The sequence below is a fragment of the Trachypithecus francoisi genome, unplaced genomic scaffold (genome assembly GCF_009764315.1).
Source record: "Trachypithecus francoisi isolate TF-2019V2 unplaced genomic scaffold, Tfra_2.0 Lachesis_group0, whole genome shotgun sequence".
NCBI classification, from domain to species: domain Eukaryota; kingdom Metazoa; phylum Chordata; class Mammalia; order Primates; family Cercopithecidae; genus Trachypithecus; species Trachypithecus francoisi.
The window spans coordinates 80737519-80763137 of NW_022681453.1; the positions used below are offsets into that span (position 1 = coordinate 80737519).

At 38.1% G+C, this 25619-nt stretch overlaps 1 protein-coding gene across 1 annotated transcript in view; it reads left to right on the forward strand.

Moving 5' to 3' along the window:
* The window catches only part of MYH15 (myosin heavy chain 15), a 130481-nt gene that overhangs the window by 28407 nt on the left and 76455 nt on the right, over nucleotides 1-25619 (forward strand). The window contains 8 exon segments of the mRNA XM_033201821.1: nucleotides 388-526; nucleotides 7064-7182; nucleotides 12837-12986; nucleotides 13446-13616; nucleotides 19237-19413; nucleotides 20860-20992; nucleotides 23602-23669; nucleotides 24514-24601. Coding sequence (XP_033057712.1) covers nucleotides 388-526; nucleotides 7064-7182; nucleotides 12837-12986; nucleotides 13446-13616; nucleotides 19237-19413; nucleotides 20860-20992; nucleotides 23602-23669; nucleotides 24514-24601 — 1045 coding nt within the window.

The window sequence follows — 25619 nt, forward strand, 5'->3', positions numbered from 1 at the left end:
GAACACATGGGATCACAGAAACAAGCAACTCAGCAGATATGGTGCTTTCTGCCATAACCACGAAAGGCAAAATAATTAACCTCATATAGCCAGTTAGTGATCTATATGTTGCTGGAAGGAACCAGAGAGAGGCAGGACATTGAAGGAAAGTTCTAAAACTACTGGGAACTAAACAAGCCTAGTCTTGTGCCTTCCTAATTCTCTTTTAAAGGGATGAGCAGACTGCGGGTGACCAAGTGCCAACAGGGCTGATTTGCATTGCTTTGAACAGAGCTGTCTATCTCATTCCCTTCAGCCCACAGCCCGAGGTGTAACACAGCGGGGGTGAGGTGCTCACTGCAGCCATTAGGCAAATGAAGACAGGGCCATCTGTTTCTGTTTTTACAGCAAGCCATGGACATCTTGGGCTTTCTTCCTGATGAGAAGTATGGGTGCTATAAACTCACTGGAGCCATCATGCACTTTGGAAACATGAAATTTAAACAGAAACTTAGAGAAGAGCAACTGGAAGCAGATGGCACAGAAAGTAAGAATTACTTTGAAGATACGGTATATACTTCAAATCTCTGGGCCCAAGCCTGCACCCTTTTCCTTGCAGTTAACCTCACCTCTTACTTAAAATTAATCAATAGTGGCTCCCTTGGTTGCTGTTCTTCAAAAATGGTTCTGTCAACTACCATTCTAATGTAGAATCCTCCTATCACAGAATCAAGAAGCACTCCTCAATAATTATTGATGATCCAGTCAATTTGCTAAACTTGGGTGAAAGAGAATGCCTTTAGCACATAGATTATTGAGAACAATGAGAGAAAGGAATGAATCATGGCCTGACACAGTGGCTCCCACTTGTGATCCCAGCACTTTGGGAGGCTGAGGCGGGTGGATCACTTGAGGCCAGGAGTTCAAGACCAGCCTGGCCAATACAGCAAAACCATGTCTCTATTGAAAATACAAAAGATTGGCCAAGAGTGGTGGCGTACACCTATAATCCCAGCTACTTGGGAGACTGAGGCATGAGAATCTCTGGAACCCAGGAGGCAGAGGTAGCAGTGAGCCGAGATCGCACCACTGCACTCCAGCCTGGGTGACAGAGCAAGACTCAGTCTCAAAAAATAAATAAATAAATAAAATAAAAATAATAAGGAGCAAATTATGATAAAATGTATTAAATGACATAATGGAGATGTGAACTAAGGCCCTTGGAATTCCAGCAGGATGTAACTAACTCATAGGAGTGAGACCAGGAGGCTTTATTTCCCCTTGTTTTTTCTTCACATTTAAAAAAATCTATACTCTTTTCTGCTTACCAGAAAGATTTATGGCACCTTACAATGAATGATCTGTCTAGAATGATCATTAAAATAAATCCCCAAAATGCCAACTAGGTTCTCCCAGTCTCCCTGACTCAAATCTCAGAATCATCCAGACTCCTCTCTTTTTCTTTGTCTTTACCTTTGAAATCCAAAAGCTCACAACTTATCCCGATGGCCATGTCCACTGCCACCACCTAGCCCAAGCCACCATTTCTTACCAAATTATTGCCACAGCCTCCTGCCTTGTCTCCCTGCCTGAACCATTGCCTATGATGGATAGGTGGACAGCTCTGCACCCAGAAGCTACTGTCAGTCCTTTCATAGTGTCAGTCAGCCCTTGTTCCACCATGTCCTCCTTCTGCTCTAAACTCAACAATGGCTCCCACCTTACTCCAAATAAAACCCCACATCCCTGTCACAGCTTCCTTAACCTCTATGATATTAGGTTGGTGCAAATGTAGTTGTGGTTTTTGTCATTACTTTTAATAGCAAAAACCGCAATTATGTTTGCACCAACCAATACTTCTCTGTCTCTCTCTAATCCCTACCGTTAGTAGCAAAATCTACCATTTTCTCTTCTCTCGTTCTCCTCCACTCAGATGTCCTGGCCTCTTGGTTGTTTTTGGAGCCTGTAAGCACTCCTATTGAAGGACTATTTTCACTAACTCCTCTTTCTGCCTGGAACTTTTCTCCTGTCCTCATGTCTTACTCCCTCACTTATTAAAGTAACTTCTTGGATCTTACCTTATTAGAAAAGCCTTCTCTAGCTACCTCCACCACTATCTCCCTAATCTAAATATTTTTCTTCATGTCATTCATACAGCTAGTTTTTATTGACTGTCCTAGCCTTCACCCCTCAGTCTTCACCAGATGTAAGCTTTTTAAGAGCAGGGACCTCATTTGGTGTGTTCACTGCTATATTTCCAGGTTTTAAAATGTGCCTGGCACATAGTAATGGATAATTATTTGTTACGTGAATCCTACCTACTCAGGGACAATCACTGTGAATGCCAAAGGACATATTTTTTAATGTAGCTTTCTAGTTGAATATGCACATATAACTTTTTAAAATAAAAATTTGTGATCATATGCATGCTAGTATTTTTTTTTACTAAGTTATATTTGAATATCTTTTGTCTTTTCTGCAATATCTTTTTAGATGGCTACAAAATATTCCATTGTGTGAATGTGCCATAATTAACTTAAGCATCTTAACTGGATACTGAGTTTTTTTCAGTATGCTTCTACCTTTAGCTCATTTTAAAAACAGAGGTGTTGAATTTTTCTTTAATTCTAAGGGTTCTTAATGTAAATTTTTCCCGGTTAATTATTTGGGAAGGAATGGAAGGAGCTTGACAGATGGAGAAGAGGGAAGGGGGAAGAGCACCCAAATCCAAAGGGGCATCCTAGCCTTTGCCTCTTTCTTGAGTTCCAACTCCATATTTCCAACTCTCAGCTGCATATTTTCTAGTATCCTAAACTCTGTATGGCTAAAAGTCCATCATCTTCTCCCCTAAGTGATGTCTTCCTATTGGCATTTCTATTCATATTTACAGTACTGTTCTTCTCTCTACTTCTCAGACTGGAAACCTCCTAGTCATATTTCTCAGTCTCTTTTTCTCCCTTTCTCATTACTAATTTGGAGCTTCAGCATCTGACACTTGGGCATTCTGCAATGGGTTCACTCTGTACTTTAAAACTCTTCCTACTCTGGTCTGTCTTGCACATTTCCAAGATTAAGCATTCTAAAGCCTGATTCTAGTTATGTCATTTCTCTGCTTACAGCTCCTTTAACATTTCCCCGTTCTTTAATGAATACATTATAGCAGCATTAGATGTCTTCTGCAACCAGAAATCACCCACTTTTCTCAGTTTCTCACTCACTCCCTGGCACTGTAGTCCAATCCATCTGGGTTATAACCTCTTCTTTGACCATACCTTGTACTCTTCAATGCCTGTGGCTTCAAGTCGTGCTGTTCATTTTTATAGAAACTCTTGTTCTCCCATATTTACCTCCAAAAACTCTTGTCATCCTTCAAGGCTCAGATTGAATGTTGTTTCTTTTTTAATCCTTCCCCAGTCATGCAGCCCAGAAGGGCTCTTGCCCTGCTTCACACTTTCATGATACTTGATATCTGTGTCTCTTATGCAGTTGTTTTACTGACATATTATTTTTTTCCCCGTGTTTTACTTACTCTCATAGATTATAATTTCTTGATGCCAGGGATTTTTGCCTTTTTTATTTATTTTCTTATTACGTTATCTAGCATCAGGGCTTACATATAGCAAATGCTCAGTAAACTTTGTTTAATAAATTAATGAAATATGAACAACTCAAAAATTGTATTATAACCTTCCATAAAAGAGATTAATATCATTATCATAACCCCTGTAGACTGACAAAACTGGATTTTGTTTCATTCTTTCATATCTGGTTATTTGCAGATGGGACTGAACTGGGATAGAATTGTAAATTTGGAAAAGATTGCTTTTTGAATTTTTTATCTTTTTACCTGTTTTCAGGTGAAGTCATACTTTGTTCTTTCCATCTTCCTGATTTCAAAATGAACTTACCAAACCTGGTTACTCTTCTCTAGACAGTAGTTTGCAAACTTGGCTGCTCACCAGAATCAGTGGGGAACTTTTAAAATCCTGAAGCTCAGGCATTACCCAAGCCAGACAAACCAGATTTCTGTGGGTGAATTTCAGGCATCAGTATTTGTTTTTACAACTTGCCAGGGACCCCAATGTGCCGTCAAAGTTGAGGACTACCGGAATAACAACTTTGTTCTTAAATTTGTATGTGTATCAGAATCACCTGGGTAACATGATAAAACTAGAGCAGCCCAGCCCCTAACCTGCTTCAGGGAGCCTGTTGTTTAATATTTGATTAGCTCTCCAGCTATGCCAATGCACACTGATGCTTGAGAACCACCACTGTAGCTAAATGTGACCTCCCCCAGGTAAGATCATGCAGCCTAATTAAAGTCCATGGGTTCATTCACAAGGTCCTGAAGGAACTGATGCTTATGGGTGGGAATTTCATAAAGCCTATTTGGCAATACGATTAAAATATGTTTACACACATTGCTATCTTTACAATAGTAGTTCCTGAATGTCAGATGGGCATTTATTCATAGATTTATGCTATTTTCATCTTGATTATAAACTGTAAACGTTTAGTGCAAATGAAGTAATTTACTTTTTGGAAGATGATGACTTCTATTGCTTCTTCCGCCCCCCAAAACAGAGAACATATGTAATGCATAATGTAAATCTCTGGAGTAAATCCAGGGCACACTAGTCCTGTCTGTAGATACTCAACTGTCTCTGGAATAAGTGAGAAATAATCCTGTAATGTTACATGCTATTTCTGTTAAGCTTAAGGTGGGGTACTCCTGAGAGAATTTGAGTTTCTTTTGTTCATGGATAAAAATAGACTCAAAGGACTGTGCTTAACACTGGAAAAAGGATATATGAAGACTCTTGGCTTGGGAAATTATTCCTTGAGACTATTATTACCTGTATTATGCCTCTGCATGCTTCCAAAGTTTAGAAAAAACAAGTGTTTCCTCTTTTTTTTAAACCTGGACAGATACCAGAAAATTGTTTTTCACATTGTTGGTTACTGTTCATCTCCACTCAGATTGACCAGACACATTTTATTTCTTCCCATCTTTTACATATTTTCACATTGGATTAGATACTCTATAAAGTCTCTCCCAGTTCAAAAAGTCTATGATCTGACATACCGGATTCTCAACTTGAAATTGTCAAGCTTTTGCTTCCAAATACCTGGCACTGTTAGCAGACTCATCTCAGCACAGGATGAGCATGTCTGCTCTACTTTTGATTTTCATTTATTTTTCCAGATAAGCTTTGTGTTTTGAAAGGTTTCATAGCAACTAAGTACCCAGGCTATGATCACTGCAAATAAACTAACATAAAGTAGGTATGTAGCTTGTAGCAATGTATGTATAATATATATTGATTTTAGTTTATAAGCAAATCAAACATTTCAAACATTTTAAGCCTTGTAAACACTTAAAAGGCTGTGAAACGGAAATTGATATTGCTAATACAGATGAGACAGAGCTCACTAATTGTTTTGTTTTTACTTTATTTTCTGTTTGTGATTATTGCTCAGGAAAATGTGCAGTTTTTTTTTCTTTAGTGAATTAAAGAAAGGCTGCATTACCTTCTATTATAAGACATTATTCAACAGAATGACTATGCCAGACATACTAGCATATCTCCAAATTCATTTAAAATAGAAAGCAGAGAGAGGTTTTGGATGAGTGGAATATTTATTTTGTTTGGTAACTGAAATAATCTACAATTTGAAATATGCTTAAACTTTTTCCCTGTGTCATTATTTTATGTCATTTTTTCATACCTAACGTGATGCATGCCTATTTACTTTTCCTTCTGATAATACTTATTCTCCACTACTTTGGGAAATGGAAGTTTTCTTTCATAAAACAATTTTGTGGGGTGTAAGTATTATTGTTGGACAGCAGAGGGCACTACGGAGTAAACAGAGACTTTGCAGGGAAAGAATGGGCGTTTTACAGATAACTGGCAAGTGTCCTGGCTTCTGTTGATTGGTGCTTGTCTATAATTATCAGATTACATGGCCCAAGTCCGTGTTTTGTTGAAAGAGTCCACAAGTACATGCATAGAAAGAGAAAACAAATAATAAAGATGGCATTTTCCATGTCCTTCAGACAAATTATATCTCAATTTTTAAAAGAGTCTATTTCTTGATACTAGTCCTCTTTTAGAAGATTCATATGCCATAATATTCACCCTTTTAAACTGTATGGTTATTGGGTTTTAGTATATTCTCAAGGCTGTGCAACCACAACTATCTAATTCCAGAATATTTTATTATCACAAAAATAAACTCTTAGTAGCCACTATTAGTAGTTACTTTGATTTTTGCTTCTCTTCAGCCTGTGGCAACCAAAATCGACTTTCTGTCCTCATGGATTTGCCTGTTCTGAACAGTTCATAGAAATGAAATCCTGCAATATGTGGCCTTTTGTGTCTGACTTCCTTTCACTTGGCATAATGTTTTCAAGTTTCAGCCATGTTGTAGCACACATCAATGCTTCATTTTTGTAAAATGACTAGCAATATCCTATTATATGAGTATACCACATATTTTTATCCATTCATCAGTGATGGATATTTCACTTTTCCCTATCTTTTGACTATTGTGAATAATGCTGCTAGAAACATTTGTGTACAATTTTTTGTGTGAACGTATGTTTTCATTTCTCTTGGGTGTGTACCTAAAAGTGAAATTGCTGGGTTCTATAGTAACTCTATGCTTAACTTCAGAGTAACTGTCAAACTGTTTCTTACAGAAAATGCACATCATTTTGCATTCCCACCCACAATGTATGAGGGTTCCATTTTTGCCAAATCCTTGCCGACACTTGTTATTGTCTGCCTTTTTGATTACAGTCATTCTAGTGGGTGTGAGTGGCATTATATTTTCTTTTTCATCAGTGCCAACAAACTGATGAAGTGAGATTTCAATGTGCCTTTGACTTGCATTTCCCAGAAATAGGTTCCTTTAAACTTTTAGGATTCAGGCATTTATTTGAAAACTACAATCCACCTTGCTACATTGATCTAAACACACTATCTTTCTGTCCTTTGGGTAGTTAGTTTGACTATAATGGAATGAATTTTAACAGTGTTTTCCTCTCTCCTTCTTCTCTTCTATTTCTGATGACCAGATGCTGACAAAGCTGCTTTCCTCATGGGCATTAACTCCTCTGAGTTGGTAAAGGGCTTGATCCATCCTAGAATCAAAGTTGGTAATGAGTATGTTACCAGAGGTCAAACTATAAAACAGGTGAGAACTTGATATTTCAAGAGCATTATTATTCTATGATCTTCCAATAATTGTATATATAGTGTACTTGTGTATTTTTCAACTACTAAGGATGTTTGCAATAATAAAAGCTTCTATAAAAGAGCAAAAAAGAGCTCTTGGGATGACTATTCCAAATATTTTTACCTGTGATGCACACCACAGTAAATGCTGTTGTCTGAAACATACATTTTGAAAGTTTTCCCTTAAGTAGCAAGTATCTTTGCAGATGCAGACAAACCCTCCACTTGTTGTGATCAACATCTTTGTCATCCAGTGAGGAAGCTTTCAAAGCTGTTTGTTCCTAACATGGATAAAATTGGCAAATTGGCATGCCTCACATATTTGGCTGCTTTGACATAAAAGACACATGGTGACATGTTAGTTGAGAAACAGTTTTAGGACATATGCTAAAAACCAATATTTGAAAGGAGGTGGGTATTGAAAACAGAAATGAGAGATGGAACGTCATGTAGACTTTGTTTAGCATCCAGAAGAATGTTGTATTGGAGAATAACAAATTCTCTGAGGTTTTGCCTTAATGCAGTAAATATTCCCAGGGCCACTGGGTAATGAGACCATCTAAGCATGCTAGTAAGTTTCAAAAATAATAATTTATAGCTATAATGTGTAAGGGAAAATATGAGATAAGCTGGGCGGCAGTAATGCATACACACTAAAATCTCAGTGACAACAAAATATTTCTTACATCAAGTCCAATACAGAGTATATAGCCTTCTCTGTTTTGTAGTTCTATGTTGTTCTTTGTAGTTCTGTGTCATCTGGGACACATGGCCTCCAAAGTGACTGCACAAGGAGAAAAGATCATTTGTAGAGAAGGTACAACCACCTTTAACTGCTTGGGCTAGAAGTAATATCACTTCTAATAGTTCATTGATAGGAATTAGTAAAATAATACCTTTAGCTACAGAAAGGGGCTGAGAAATGTAGCCTTTCTGGAAAGAGGAAGTGGTGTCACACATAGTATGGATAAAGCATTCACAGGTATTATTGCCTTCTATTACAATAATACTCAGAGCTAAGTAGGGCAGAAATGCATAATTTATGATTTTTCTAGTTGAGCAAACTGAGTCAAAGGGAACGTTAAGTAACATTCTTACCCAGTCTTACTCAGTATACACCCTAACTCTGAAAGAGAGATAGACAAATGTACAAATTTGTAATATAAGACAGTCATCTTATATATGATGACTAGAATAGATGTGTTTCCCTTGGTGTATTAAGGTAACTGATGTGTCTGTGTTATTTAAAACATTTAAATGACTAATCAAAATCAATGTATTAATTTAGCTTACTCTATAAATGGATAATTCTACCTCTATATAATACTAACTTTACTATATTGAAATAATCTGCTTACATTTTTGTCTTCTAACCTCTTTGAGGCATGGACTATGTCTAATTCATCTTAGTGCCCCAAGCATCTAAAACAATTCCCTGTAAGCCGTAAGTGCTCCACACATGTTAAAAGAGACTACATTGAGCTAAACTTGAATCACGATCAGCAGGACACATAATTGAGCTATTTCTTGGCAGTGGGGTTAGAGTTGTTCAGCAGTTGCGTGCCTTCTTAGACATTCACCACAACATGCATGACATGCTATGATTATAGAACAGGGGTTTTCTCTGTATAAAACTAATGAGCCCAAATAGCAGGAAGAGCAGATTTTGAATGTTTCTAATATAAAGAAATGATCGATGTTTGAGGTATAGATGTGCTGATAACCCTGATTTGATCATTACCACATTGTATACATGTATGAAAATATCACAGTATACCTCATAAATATATACAATTATTTGTCAATTAAAATAATAATAAAAGCAAAAAATAAAAATAAAACTAATGATCCCATAGGAGGGCTGAGATCAAGCCTTCAGTTCTCTCATATTTTGTTCTGAGGAACTAAAAACACAATATTATAGTAAGGACTCCAGCCTTTACTATAACAGGACCAGTGAAACAAGCTAATATATTATTATTCAACATTAAAATAAAAAAACCTCCTCCTTTCTCCGTCTCTCACTCTCTCTCTCCTGGAGACATAGTAAAAAAGCACACTCTAAGGCTTTTTTTTTTTTCTTAGGAATTTTACTGATTTTATAGAGACAATTGTCACTGCTAAAAATAGAGACATGTATGCTCTGTTGATGACAATTGCAAAAGATGGGAAAAAATTTTGCAGCGTTAACATTCTATACAAAATTTAGTTCTAGCTATAATGCTAACTAACTCTAATACCTTGGTTAATTGTCTTCATCTCTCTGAGCACCGCAGTGAAGTGGCTGAACAACTTTGTATTTCTCAATGTCATTGGCATTTAAGATGGGACAGTTCTTTATGGATGAGAGTGTCCTGCACATTGTAGATGTTTGGGATTCCTGGCCCCCAGGTAACTAAATGCCAGTAGCATTCTTAGTCACTGTGACAACCAGAAAATGCCACTTGCATTTCCAAATGCATTCCTCCTTTGAGGAGATACCATCCCAGGGTGAAAACCACTATATATGCCTATCGAGAACTAAGGATCTTCAGGTCTAGTATTTCATGATTCCATGATATATCTAACTATGTCACCTAGAAATAAGTTCCTTTATAATTAATAATAACATAATAATAATGTCCACCGAGTACTAACTATAGGTGATGTGCTAAGTGCTTTGCATGGATTATCTCATTTAATCTAATAAAAAGCCTACAAAGTAGATCTTATTATTGCCATTTTACAGCTACAGACAGTGACCCTTAGAAAGATTAACCACTCAAGGCGACACAACTAGAAAGTAAATACTGGGATGAGGATGAGGAAGTGATAAAAGCAGAAAAGGGGTGGAAAAGGGAGGATTAACATTTATTGGATACTAAGTGTCAAATATGCTGTCAGTTTGCATCCCCTGTCTCATTGGATATCTCACAACAACCCTGAGCTACGCATATTTCATTATTATTATTTTACAAATGAGAAAGGCAGGGATCAACATAGTTAAAAATTTTGGCTGGGCACGATGGCTCACTCCTGTAATCCCAGCACTTTGGGAGGCCGAGAGGGGAGGATCACCTGAGGTCAGGAGTTCGATATCAGCCTGGTCAACATGGTGAAACCTCGTCTCCACTAAAAATACAAAAAAATTAGCCAGGTGTGGTGGTGTGTGCCTGTAATCCCAGCCACTTAGGAGGCTGAGGCAAGAGAATCATTTGAACCTTGGAGGTGGAGGTTGCAGTGAGCCAAGATCATGCCATTACACTCCAGCCTGGGCAGCAGAGCAACACTGTATCTCAAAAAAAAAAAAAAAAAAAAAAAAAATTAACTACTTGACTTCATTTTTTTTTTCTATTATTTTCTATCATGCACTATTGCCCCCAGTAACCAAAGTCTTCTGTGAGGTTGTTTTAAAAAGAGCCAAGAAATGGGTACACTTAACCCTTGAAAAGTGGAAGTATAGATTTAGCCACCTCATTTCCTCTTCATTGGACAGAAAATGATGAAAATGATTAATCAGTGAGCAACATATTGATCTGTTTCATGAATTCATCAGCAGACGTTTACCATCCATTTCTCCTACTGCCTACATCTCCAGGCTTTCTTCCTATGTTTCTCTACCACTTGCCCCACCTGACCTAACAGTGTCTCTCCCACTCCCACTTCTCAAGTATTTACGGAATTAAAAGAGGGTAAGCAAGTTAGTCATGTTCTTTTTAAAGTTTCAAAGTGACTGCTGTAGACAGAGTGATTTCTTCTGTGTTACAGAGGATGAAAATCATTCTTGATGCTTTATTTGTACGTGTGTGCTCTTGATGCTGATAATAAAAAACTGTGATGCCATCCAGCTGATGGATTACTGTGGAAATGACTCAAGATAACTGATCAGGGAGTGGGTGACTCATAACTAAATCACCACCAGAAACCAACTGGCTCCTGCTGCGTGCTGTCTCCTGGGCAGAAGGATGGATGTGATAGGCCTATTTTAAATGTTAAGTGGTTGGAGCACGTTCTGTTGCCAGGCTTGGAGAATGGTCAACTAAAATTCTCTCCTCCTTGGAGTATGTCAGAAACCTGCTACTACAGCAGCGCTATTGAGTTATGGAAGCAGGATCTGCATGTGTAGAGCATCATCCAGGCACAAAGGTTGGCGCTGTCCCCAGTGGGTTACTTTAGAACCTTTGCCACACCCCTCCAGGGAAGGAAAAGGCAGCCTCAGTTTTACAGCAGGAGAATCTGAGTCAGAATGATGCACCAAATGGCTATTCTCTGTCCAGGTTGTTGAGAGCAACACTGGGAACTAATAAAATAAAGAGTTGGAAGCTAAGCCTAGGAAGATCCTTTAAGAGTGTTTTTCAGATGAAGATGCTGCTTTCCAGAAAGGTTAGATCACTTGCCAAAGGTTACACAATTCATTGGCATCTACAGCAGTGGCAGAACAAAGATTAGGGATTATAAATTTCTAATGTACTCTATCACTATGTTCAAACTATTACGCATGGTATTACAAATATTCTGAATCTTATTAAAATGGTAAGGAAGACTTCATTCAGGACTGCTGCAATAGATATATTGCAACAGGGGAGAGATACTGGGCTCAACTGCAAGTACAACAAGGTTAAGTGGGGATTTATAGCCCAAGACCAGAGAGAGGGGATCAGTGGGTGGAAAATTACTAACAGTGGGTAGGAGGATTTTTTTAAACTGACCTAACAGGATTCTTGCTAAAGGCAGGCCAATAACATGTACATCAAAGGTGAGGGATAAGGGAACTTAATCAGAGATCAAGGGTGAGTGACTTAGCAGACTTCTTCCTGTAGCTGGGCTAGACAGGCTGAAGACAGGACAGGTAAGGTGGAGGCGAGGGGTCAGGGGGTCCTCATTAAAGTTTGGTCAAGGAGAGAGTCTTTGTCAATAGTAATCAGCTGGGGATTGTGTTAGCTTACAGGTTCTGATTCAGTAGGTCTGGGACTGGGCCTGAGAGTTTGCATTTTTAGCATACTCTTAGGTGGTGCTGCTGCTGCTTGTCTTAGGGTCACACTTTGAATAGCAAGGCTTTGGGACACACCACCACACCATACCCCGGGATAGTTAATCCTTTAATAATAGGAACGTGATTCCTCTCATCTGTGTTTCCACAGGAGGCACCAGGCTAGCTTACTCCTTTCTCTTACCCATCTCCTTTCCTCCTTTTTCCTCCCTTCCTCTCTCCCTCCTTTTCCTTCTCCCTCCCTCCTTTCCTTCCTTCATTCCCTTCCTTCCTCCCTCCCTCCCTTCCTTCCTCTCTTTTCTCCCTTTCTTTCTCTCTCTTTTCCTTCCTTTCTTCCTTCTTTCCTTCCTTCCTTCCTTCCTTCCTTCCTTCCTTCCTTCCTTCCTCCCTCCCTCCCTCCCTCTCTCCCTCCATTTCTTCCTTCCTTCCTTCCTTCCTTCCTTCCTTCCTTTCTCTCTCTCTCTCTCCTCTCTCTCTCTCTCTCTCTCTCTCTCTCTCCTCATTGTATTCATCAGAATGTTGGAACCACAGAAGGTCAATAAACACATCCTGATTTGACCAGAAGGTGGTTGCTGATAGAGAATGCCCAGGATTAAAACGAGCACTTCAGTCAGATGAAGGAGTGTTTTCAATGTGATCTCTAGGTAACCTGTGCTGTTGGTGCCCTGTCCAAGTCAATGTATGAAAGGATGTTTAAGTGGCTGGTGACACGGATCAACAGGGCCCTGGATGCCAAGCTGTCAAGGCAGTTCTTCACTGGCATTCTTGACATCACTGGTTTTGAAATCCTTGAGGTAAGTGTATCTGGTAAGAAGGAAGTCAATGCATATTTATAAGAAGATTAGAAAATGTTACTTGAAGGTGGGAAAATAAGGGCAAAGGATGAGGATCATTCTGTGCAAACCTTAAGGACTACCTTGATTGGAGAAGAGCTGTAATTAATAGTAATTATTGTTGTACTTAATGGTATTAAGTATTTGTTGATTTCTTAATTCTGTCTTACATAAAGGTAAATAGAGGTAAGGGAATTAATTATGATTTTAAATTTTAATACCATTAAGTGCTATGTTATTGCACTTAATGATATTACAATTCAAAATTACAATTAATTGAGTTAATTGAGCATTTGTGTCTTGTTGGGTCTATTTCCGATCATATAATAATGGTTATGGTTTTTTCTTTACCGGACATTCTTGAAAGTGGACCTCAATTTTGTTTTTATCTCTTCTTCTTACCTATTCATATCCTTGAAGTATAATAGCCTTGAGCAACTTTGCATTAATTTTACCAATGAAAAATTACAACAGTTCTTCAATCGGCACATGTTTGTTCTGGAGCAAGAGGAATATAAGAAAGAAAGCATTGAATGGGTGTCTATTGGCTTTGGTCTGGATTTGCAACCTTGCATAGATCTCATTGAGAAGGTAATATATGTTTTTCTCCTTGTCCATTTTCATTTCGAGAGAATTGTCCCTGCCTGCTACGTTGATCCATGTCAGGACTTAGGCTCTATCAGAGGATGGGAAATGGGGGCGGAAAGTCCTGCACATTTTGTCTTAATGGTGTTTGTGTGCATCACCCGTGGCTTCCGAACGAAACTCTCTTGTCAGTTGCCCCCTCCATCATCTCTAACACAGGCTTTCACTGCACATTTGCTGCTAATGCATGGCCTCCACTGTTAATGTGAGAGGAAACTTGTCGAGATTAAAAATTGTCGTGCTCTTGACTGGAAAAACACAGAGCTGAAAATATGAGCACTGTAGGGCCTGACTGATTAACATAAGGTGAATGAGTAGACCCAGAGCAACTTAACGAAATTTGGCAAATTAGCATGCAAACAAACAACTGCCATCAATCCTCAAGGCCACTACCTTGCAGGATGTAGTTTGTTCATTTAATTGGACAAGTACCAGTTAAAGTAATTTATGACAGTACGTCATGGTTTATTAGTAAATTAGCTGCAGTGTATGGTTTCTGAATTTGGTGATGTCCCAATACTCTGAAATCTTTCTGCATGTTCTGGGAAAGATGAGCGGGGTTTGCTGGGGAATTATGTATGTCCTTTCTGTGGCTTTCTCCAAGGGAGCAAGCATGGCGGCATGTTAGCAGTTATATGCCTCTTGGGCTTCGCCATAATCATGGATTGCGGTGAATCTTGAAGATGGATCTGGGCAGTCTGAAGCCTTTAATTTCCTGAAAACTCTAGCTATGCTGTCACAGTTGATTCTCAACAATCCTTCTAGGAAGGAGCTAGGGCAACTGACCTTTCCCTGTCCTTTGCAAGCCTCAGGTTTTATCAATCTGTGTCCTATCAATTTCATTTATTAGGGTTTAGATCTTTTCGAAAATAACTATTATTTCCAACAGGAGTAGATATCCTATTGATTTTATTTATTTTATAACAAGTTAACTTCCTGTGGGAAAGACAAGCTGATTAAAAAATAGTAATAATGAATCAACCATGAGCTGATTAAAAATAGTAATAAGGATGAACCAACTATGATCTGGTAAATGTATTCTGGCCTTATAAAAGCTGTAGTTGTCTGGTTAGAAATGAAACAAAAGAACTGGAGGTCCTCAGAGGGACAGATTTAGCTCCTGGCAATTGTCACCTATAATATATACTCTTTGATTATCACAAGATACTGTTTTCAGGCAGGAACGTGGACATAGACGTTCAGATCCTGACAAGTTCTGTGAATGTTACTGATTTTTAGTTGATCTGAAGTCTGTTGCCTCATTTGTGCCAGTCTTGGTTATTCCAAATAACACACTAGCATCACGGATGTAATTTCCTGTTGTATTTTCTACTGATATAATAAAATGAGAAAAAATTACTGACCAGATGATAAAAGGAAAAGATAAGTCTTTGGTTTTCTACAAACAATTTTAACAGGATCCAGGTCAGGCAAATGAAAATACCAAAGACTTCCTTGAAAAGATTCTAAATTTTGAAAAGACCCATTATGTTGGTTGGGGCTATCTGAAGAAGATTTGTAGCAGATATTAATGATCAAACTCAGTCCTTGAAATAAAATGCATTATGGGATGTTTTTAAAATTCGAAAGAACTAAAACACATCAATGTGTATAAAATGTCGTATAGCATGCATCTCTGTATACGTATAAGAAAAAAGGATTTTCATTACATGAAAGTTTCATATTTGTAAGTTTACAAAAAAGTGCCTGTAGTCCCAGCTACTGGGAGGCTAAGGCAGGAGAATAGCTAGAACCTGGGAGATGGAGGTTGTAGTGAGCCGAGATCACACCGCTGCACTCCAGACTGGACAACAGAGTGAAATTCTGTTTCAAAAAAAAAAAAAAGTTTATATCAAACTAAAATAAAAAATGTATTTTAACACAAACTTTAATTGTTAATTTGGTCTTCAAGTTTATAGTGACCTCCTTTCACATTTATGCTGTGAACACATCTATTATAGGATTTGCTCATATTTTATTACTTGAAATATTCTAGTTTGTTTAGAACTTGTGCATCAATAATTTATATACTAAAGTATTAATATATGATGACATACTTATGGTTGTACATAAGGCATTGGTAAAGAGATTTTCCCTATTATTTCTTAATAAATACTCTCCAAATTATACATTTAAAAATTTACTATTTGTTTGGTGTAAACACCTTAGAAGGCAACATACTTCTTCCAGTAATTTAGCTCTTTGGAAAATTTCTCACGGTATTGGGATTAAGATAGATTTTAGAATTTTACCAGCCTCAAGAGAAAATATACTTCAATACTTCTCATTCACTGGTTTTTGAGTCCAAACTACACTGCCTAGTTTGATCACATTATTTACTTTATTGGCCTGACTTGACCTGAATAATATATAATGATATACCATCAGACAACAGGAATTTTTGATGTCAGTAGTTAATAGTATCAGGTATCCCAAAGAAAGTTCTAAAATATTTTAAATACTGGTAGCATCTTGGCATTATGTGTTATCACCTCCCAAGGGAAACTTTTCAGATGTGTTCATTCTTGGTGTTTTTAATATAAAATGAATCATATTAATATCTAGTTGTTTCTTGTATGCACATGAGTATTTTCTTTAAACACATACCTCCATGCTTTTTTTGATCGGCAACTCTTACATTTTGTTTGATAGTTCATCACAGCAAAGCAGTCAAGTTCCCAGAACTCAGACCTGTATGTCTCAGGGTTCACCTGTCAATTAATTACTTAGCAGAAATGTGCTGAGGCCTACACTTTAGTTACCTCGGAACCTACTATGATAAGGGTTATGATGTGCAAACCCCAGAAGGCATCATCCTGGCACTCCAGGAACTTCTGGTATTATTGGAAATAAGCCTTAAAACAAAGGCTTTTACTTTTTTTTTTAAACCAACAAGTAAGTCTACTTTGCAACTATTTGTTTTGGTTGCTTTCTCTTCACCCCTTTGCTGAAGGAGGGAATCCTGCCCTAGGTTTATGGGAAAGGCTGAACATGTGACATCCAACACCAGACAGATGAGACCAGCATTTTAGTAGCCACATATGCTCACAGCCTGCAGGGGGTACACCTTGAACCATGCAGGGCCACAGGAGGGTTGTGCTGAGAAAAGAGTGAAAAAGCAGGGGCTGTGGGAGGCAGGCTTTGTAGTAATTCTAGGTGACGTGACAATAGAATCCTACAGGAGGGTGCGATAGGCTTGTTTGAATAATTTCATGGGCTGATAGAGAAATGAAACCCATTACTCAGGTATAAGCAGGCACTATGTATGGTCCCTGCCATAAGGAGAGTGTTTGGCTAAGGGACATAACACATGGGAGCACAACAGAAAGGGAACTTTTGAGCCCCTCCTGGTTTTTCCCAGATGTCAAGGCACACATAATGTTGGGCCTTAATTTTAGGCCTTTTACCACACTACTGTATAGAAGACTGTGTAAAATGCTGTAGAAAAATGTAAGCATTTTTTATAAATAGCTTTTGCCTTCAGGAAATTTGCAGTCAAGTAAAGGATTTGTAAGTCTAATAAACGTAAAAAATGCATTTAAAAAATTATGTGCTATATGATGCAATAAAATTTTCCTACACACCACATTTTCTCCATCAGCAAGTTGGCACTCAGCTCTAAATTCAATGCATATCTTATTTTTAATGACTTCTCATAAGCTGCAAAACTACCGCTACTCTAGATCAGGGATCAGCAAACTGACTTTGTGGACCCAGTCTAGCCTGAAGCCTGTTTAGGTAAATCAAGTTTGATGGGAGCATGGCCACACTCATTTTGTTTACATGTTGTTGCATGCTGCTTTCAGTGCTTCAATGACTAAGTGCATAGCAAAGGTCTGAGAGAGACTTTATGGTCCTTTAGAGAAAAAATGTGCTAATGGAGTTCATGAGATTTGTGGTAACATTTTTGTTTGTTTGTTTGGTTGGTTTTTTGAGACAGAGTCTTTCTCTGTTGCCCAGGCTGGAGTGCAGTGGCCCAATCTGGCTCTGCAACCTCTGCCTCCCAGGTTCAAGTGATTTTCCTGTCTCAGCCTCCCAGGTAGCTGGGATTACAGGCACACACCACCATTCTGGGCTAATTTTTGTATTTTTAGTAGAAACAGGAGTTTACCATATTGGCCAGGCTGGTCTCGAACTCCTGACCTCAGGTGATCTGCCCGCCTCAGCCTCCCAAAGTGCTGGGATTACAGGTGCGAGCCACCTCACCCAACCTGTTTGTTTTTCTAAAACACTTTAAAAATGTAAAAGCCATTCTTAGCTCACCGGCTTTCCAGTACAGAGTGCAGGCAGGACTGAGCCCACGAGCCCTACTTTCTAAATCAATGATCCTCTTTAAGCATAAATCAAATCACAGCACTTCATTTAAAAAGTCTCCAAAGGCTTCCTATTACATTTAAAATGAAAGCCACATGTCTTACTACAGCCTATAAGGCCTTTGAGATCCAGCTACTACTTACCTCTTTGACATTCTCTCTTAACATGTACTCCGTCAAGCTAGCTTTTCTCTGCCCACATTGGCCTCTGGCAGGACCTCAGACTTGCCAAGTGGGCTCTGGCCTTGGGGCCTTTGCATTCTTCATTTTTCTGCCTGGAATACTTGTGCACAGATCTTCTCAGCTTGTTGTTTTCATCCAGGAGAAGTGTCTTACCCAATGACTCTATCTGAAACCTCCTTACCCCCTGCTATTTCTTTACTTTGAATGTTTTCTTCAGAGCATTTATATGAAACTAAGTCATTTGTTTTTTGGAGTTATTTCTTTGTTTACTTGCATATTGTCTGCCACTCCACTAGGACATATGCACCCTGAGGACAGGCACTTTGTGTATGTGGCTCACAGCTGCATCAATCACCAGCAGTTACTGGTAAGGGTATTAAGTAGCAGATATTTAATTAATATTTATTGAATGGATGATTGCTGAGACCAGCTTGGTCAGGGAGACCCTAACCCAGCGGCGCTAGAGGAATTAAAGACACACATACAGAAATAAAGAGGTTTGAAGTGGGAAATCAGGGGTGTCACAGCCTTCAGAGCTGAGAGCCCCAAACAGAGATTTACCCACATATTTGTTAACAGCAAGCCAGTCATTAGCATTGTTTTTGTAGATATTAGATTATCTAAAAGTATCCTTTATGGGAAACGAAGGTATGGGCCAAAACAAAGGGTTGGGTCTAGCTAGTTATCTGCAGTAGGAGCACATCCTTAAGGCACAGATTGCTGTGCTATTGTTAGTGGTTTAAGAACGCCTTTAAGCGATTTTCCACCCTGGGTGGGCCAGGTGTTCCTTGCCTTCATTCTTGTAAACCCACAACCTCCCAGCATGGGTGTTATGGCCATCATGAACATGTCACAATGCTGCAGAGATTTTGTTTATGGCCAGTTTTGGGGCCAGTTTATGGCCAGATTTTGGAGGACCTGTTCCCAACAGATGATTGCTAGTTTTATGCAGTGAATATTCTTCCCTTTGTCAATTGATTAGGTTCCTGGGAAATAATTTATACTGACCCCCTACTGAAAGTGCAGGTGTTTTTAAAAAAAAATCTGCTGCTCTTATGTCTCTTCAACAGCCAATGGGCATCTTTTCCATCCTTGAAGAAGAGTGTATGTTTCCTAAGGCTACAGACCTGACTTTCAAGACCAAACTCTTTGACAACCATTTTGGAAAGTCAGTTCATCTCCAGAAGCCCAAGCCTGATAAGAAGAAATTTGAAGCTCATTTCGAACTTGTCCATTATGCAGGAGTGGTGAGTTACCTCTGGACCCCCGGTCTTGAATTTTCCTGACTTTGCTTCAAATACGCTCAGCCAAAGTCCTTAGATGATATTTAAGTAATGTTTAGATTAAATGAAGAGAAGAACAAAATACATCTCAGTTCCATAAACAAGGTAGTGTAGCCATTTAGCCCTCGGGAAATGAAATGGCCATACTACAATAGCATTCCATGTGCACAGAGGTCAAAAATCTCCAAATGGACTCTGTCAACCTTAACTCAAAGCAAGTCAGCTTTAGAAAGGCATGGAGACCATCAAAGTCATGGTTTCTCCCCATTTGTCCTTCCTTTTAACTTAACGTTGTGTGGATGAGTGATTTCAATTGATCTTTTTATTGAAGATTTTTTTATTCTCCCATAAAGAAATAGTCAATGTGAAGTAATGGTCTCCAAACTATGGCCAAAAAAGGTTTCTAATGACTCTTGCTGCCTCTCCTCATTTCCTCACCGGTATATATGCCCCTTTTTCTGCATTTCTACTTCTGGATGGTGATTCTGGGTGGAACAAAAAGAGAACTGATAAAGGATAAAATAATACTTCGACCTGAAAATGGCCTGCCAGCGTACACAGATATGTTTATAGTTCTCTTCTTTGATATCCTGGCATATTAATTATAATGATATATACAGTAAAATACCATTGCAATTGCTAGGGTTTTTTTGAGTGTTCACTGTGTGTCAGAGACAGTTGGATTATTTTATCATTCTTGCCTTTAAAGGACTGATGGTGTGAAATACCATTGAATCCTTCCTTCCTCTTTGTTGTTCTCTCTCCCGGTTCTTTTCTCTCCTCTCTTCTACTTCTTCCCCTGTCTCTCTCCCTTCTTCCCATCCTGTCTGTTCCTTTCTTTTGACAATGTTAATGATAAGAATCTTGAGAATCTTTTTGGGATGCCCAATGGACTTTTGGAGTGTTATTCAGTACTATTACCTTAAACTGATTTAAAGGTAAAGGACCCACATAATTTGTGATTTATTAAAAGTAATGCATAGGCTGGGCATGGTGGCTCCCTGTAATTCCAGCACTTTGGGAAGCTGAGATGGGTAGATTGCTTGAGCCGTAGGAGTCTGAGACCAAACTGAGCAACATGTGGAAACTCTATCTCCACACATGCACAATAAAATAAATAAATAAATAAATAAATAAAAATAAAAAAATAGCCAAGCATGGCAGCATGTGCCTATAGTCCCAGTTACTCTGGAGGCTGAGGGGAAGGATTGATTAAGACCAGGAGATTGAGGCTACAGCAAACTGTGACTATGTCACTGCATTCCAGCCTGGGTAACAGAATGAGACCCTGTCTCAAAAAAAAAAAAAAGAAAAAGAAAAAAAAAAGGTAAAAAAGTAATGCACAGCCTTCTATGTTAACTTATGCAATGTTTTTTCTTTTTGTTACCTGAAATGCATGCCTTTCCAAAGGTACCTTATAATATCAGTGGTTGGCTGGAAAAGAACAAAGACCTCCTTAATGAAACAGTGGTAGCTGTATTTCAGAAGTCTTCCAACAGACTCCTGGCGAGCCTTTTTGAAAATTACATGAGTACTGACAGTGGTGAGTCATGCAATCTTCCTTGATTTTTCAGCCTCAGAATGGAACCCATGGCTGCCTCAGCTTTTACAAAAATTCTTGCTTCTTTCCTGTGATATGTTTCTGCTCCCTGTGGTCTGAGTCGTCCTCTCTTATTAGTCTTTCTGTCTTCAGGCTGGGGATTCTTCAGGGAGATGTTACTAGTGCTCTAAGATAGATTCAAGAAGTCTGTTCCTGGTCTGCTTTTGTCTTCTACTTTACCTAGCTACAAAGGGAAAACAAAAAACATGTTTTGATGAATGATTTTGGGGCAATAACTTATTGCCCCAAATATCTAAATAACTATATATATATACATAGTTATTATATGTATATAGTTATTGCCACAAATATCTTGAAATATTCTCTTTCACAGCACTCTGTGCACTTAGGGTTATTATAAGCTTTGTGAAGGCAGGTATTATGTCTGATTTGCTCAACTGTAGCCTCTAGCATGCAGCAAATACCTGTTAGCAGGCATTCTATTCTGACAACTAATCTTGTTTAGTAGTTTGTAATTTACAAAGTACTGTTAGATACATTATCTTACTCATTTCTTACCATGACACTTTAAGATATGTACAGTGTTCCTATATTTCTACCTAGGCTTTGCCATATAGTAGATTTGTAAAATCAGGGATGCTACTTAAGATAAGTTAATGCATATCACTGCATTTAGGATGCAGTGAAAACTTCTGCACCATCATATGATGGATTTGAAGATACTGAGCCAAAGTTGCTAACACCAGCCTCACTGAAGTAAATGCTAACTACACACAGAGGGAAGCTCTCCACGATTTACAGCAAAAGTCACAGATCAATAGCCTCTGAGCAGAAACTGGCCTTCAAACATGTTTGGTTTGGTCCACACAAATTTAAAAAATCAGATTTCGCATACACATTTGAGTTTCCATTTTCTTTTGAAAAATGGAAATTCTGGGGAAATAGATAATCTAGCCAGCCTGGGTTCTGATTTCCCTATGGCAACAGTACACCAACTGGGGGGTGCGTACTCTCACTTTCAAACATACCCTGCTGTTATCTTACACCCAGCTGCATGTTAACTCCCAGCCCCTATCAGGCTGATTGGTTCTCCCGACTGACATAGGGAATGGAGAGAAAATTTAGCACTTTCTGGCTTCATCAGCACATGATGACATAATTCTGGAACATGCCTGAAATCCTCTGGGCCTGCCTCAAGAAGAGATGGAAGCTATTGTGTCCGGACCCAGCTAATGTTCAGGCAGTACATTTGCCTGATTCTAATAGCTGCTAAAGTACCTCTGAGAAGTCTGTTTGATAGTAGCCACATAAGCTTATGACTCCCAGTTGAGTAATTCTCTGATAATAAGAGATCAGAGAATGGTTTGGGCAGAGAATTAGAGGAGAAATCGTCTTCTGACTCTTCAGGGTGTGTACTGTGTTCTTAGGAACTAAAAGACAAGAATTGTTCAGAATGGTCTTTTTTTTTTTTTTTTTTTTTTTAATTCTAAAACACCCTCTGAAAATACTTGCCTCCAAGTTTCTGATGGATCCAAACTTTAAATTGCTAGTAATAACCATACTTTCTCTCGGGGAATCCAAATAATTTAAACCAGGGTTATAATTCTTTTTTAAAAATTAATGAAGTATTCCCTTTTCATGGATGGAAAAACTGAAGTACAAAGAAGTCAAGAGTTTCACTGAGAGACCTGGGGTGTTTCAAAGAACATTAGTGATTAAGCTTCATGACATCTGCCAGCGCCCGCACAGTTGCTACTCAGGCACGGAGAATATTTTATTAGTTTTCCATATTGACAACTACCCTATTCTGTCCAACTTGCCTGTGAATTTTGTTGTTGCTGGGTTGCACATCTTAGTGACTTAGCATTATTCAAATGTTTGTAAAGCTGGTTGGCCTAGCACAGGTTCTTTTTCTTCAAGAAAATGGAAATAGACTTATTATTTTTTATAAATCATGAATATAAATACATGAATGTAGCTAAAAACACAGACAATATAGAAAAACTGAAAAAAGAACATAAAAATTACCTGTAACCTCATATAGATTAACAAACTATTTACATTTTGGTATTTACACTTCCCAACATTTTTCATGTTTATAGTCACCCATAACACAGCTGCACTTAAAAACATGTATACATACTCAAGGTCATCATATATAAAATTTAGGCTTTGTAAACTAACTTTTTCTCTAAAAATATCCTAGAAATCTTTCCATATAAGTTATATGGATCCACGTCATCATTTTAAAAGCTTACAGTGTTTCACTGTATGCGTATTCGCTCATAAATTAATCTCCTATGGTGTGCATTTGTGGATTAATTTTATTTTTGCTTAATTTTTTTTGCAGTGACTAAATAATGCTTCAGTGAGTATTGTTGCACAGTTGCCTGATTATATCCTTAAGGAAAAGCACTAAAAATATACATTTTGTGATAAAAGACATACATATTTTGAAGCTTTTGGTAGATACTACCATATTGTTCTAGAACTCTGATGAATTTATGCTTCCATCAGCGAGGTAGGGTAATGTGACAAAAATGAGCTTTTTACATGTTTTCATCTTTTTTCTTTCTTTTTTTTTTTGCTAGCTATACCATTTGGGGAGAAGAAACGAAAGAAAGGAACTTCGTTCCAAACGGCTGCGTCTCTGCATAAAGTAATTTTTAATAGCATCTATTCATATATCAATTGTCTCACAATCTGCATGTGTTATTATGTATTTGACATTTCACATCCTCAAATAAGGATAAAGTATCAGGAATTAGCAAGTTGGAAAAGTTGAAGTTTATGCTATTATAATTAAGGGCTTTATTTTTTTGTTAGTTTCCACCTACAACCTATCATCCCTGCACCCATCTTCCAGCTGATGTGCATATTGGCTCCTAACAACTCTGAGTTATCAGAATTTCACTTAGCGAAAGGGGAAACTAAGCTGCCTCTCTGCCCTCCTCTCCAGACTTTAGCCTCTCCCTTGCCTCAAGGGGGACCACCTATGGTGCAATTGGTGCATTTGTGTTTACAGCTCTTGCTTGCAAGGATCAGACTAAAACTGAGTCTGAGTCATTGCTTTTCTCTTCCCCTGCTGTTCCCAGCTTTCTTCACTCCCTAAAAATCTCTCAAACCAGAATTCCCATCTCAGGTTTGGCTTCTAGAGAATCTAACCTAAGATAAAGGTTTTCCACAGAGAGATAACTTGAGAAACAATTTCTTTTTTCAAGCCATTTTATTGCCCAGCCATAACTTTGATACTGCTATCAAATTCAAAATAGGTAGAGATGATTCACAATTGAACTATGTCTGTCAAATAAATATTGACTTGCCCTAGGAAAGAAATAACGTGCATTGGGTAAGCAGGAAAGAATGTTGAATTCATTATTTTGCTGTTAGAATACATCTTGGCTGTGAGATTAAGTTGATAGATTTGGAGACATTTGTGAGGTGGATTGGTGTTTTTAGTGATTTGCAAAGTGATTTTATGTTTATTATGGTCTCCATTTTAGGAAAACCTGAATAAATTGATGACTAATCTGAAATCAACAGCCCCTCATTTTGTGAGATGCATAAATCCCAATGTGAATAAAATGCCGGGTAAGAACTAGATTTCTTTGTAATTCACTCTAGGAAATAGATTTGATATTAGCTATAGTGAATATCTTTTAAAGAAATATTTATTGGTGCCTTTTATATAAGGGTAGAATGTTGTATAGAACAATGAAAATATGTTAAAAATGAGGTCTTTGGAACCTCCTCAATATTGCCATTGAAATGGACATACAGAAGGATTTCACAGAGCAGTCTCAATTGGGCAACATTAGAATGTTTGATATTACTATTTAAATTCCTCCTTGAATTTTATGCTGAACATGGATGAGCTCCCATGCCATTGTCTACAAGGGCAAACTATAATAAAAAGGGAATTGAATAATCAATTAGGGGATTAAGGTAGATATTTCAGCATAAAGGAAGTTATTTGGTCTGAGTTATCTAAATTGACCATAAAGACAGTTCCTAAATCCATTTCTAATTGTTGAGAACACCCTCTAGTACTCCTTGCCAATGCCAACATCTTCTTCCCTCTTTCTAATAGCATTCATTTTTTATAGTTATGTAATTCTGGGCAGTGGATATCGTTTGATCAGTGAATAGTTGTAGGGGGATGATGTGATAGGTGGATGTTGGTGGTTTTTTTTTTTTTTTTTTTTTAATGTTTTCAATTCCCCAAACAAGGGTTTCACCAAAAATAACTACATGGATTGCTTTCCTTACTGCATGAGCTTGAAGATTCCCATCCATCTCTTTGGAGTTACAGGCCCCTCTGGAGCTTGGTTTGGAGGCTGTCGGCCTCCAAGGAGTGTATATGACAAGCCCTAAGTCTTTAGAGCACTAACCACCTTTATAATATGTAGCCAGATGTTGCTGGTTCTGATTTCTGAGGTTCCTTAGTATCTTGCATTTTTACTAACCTTCTGTAATTGAGACCCCAATCCTGACACACTATGGCCTATTTTGGGAAAGTGTGATACAAAACAATGATGTTGCTATTAGAGTTTCTGCGATGCAAACACTTCATGTTCATTCACGGCTGTATGTTTTTGCCTCATTGTTT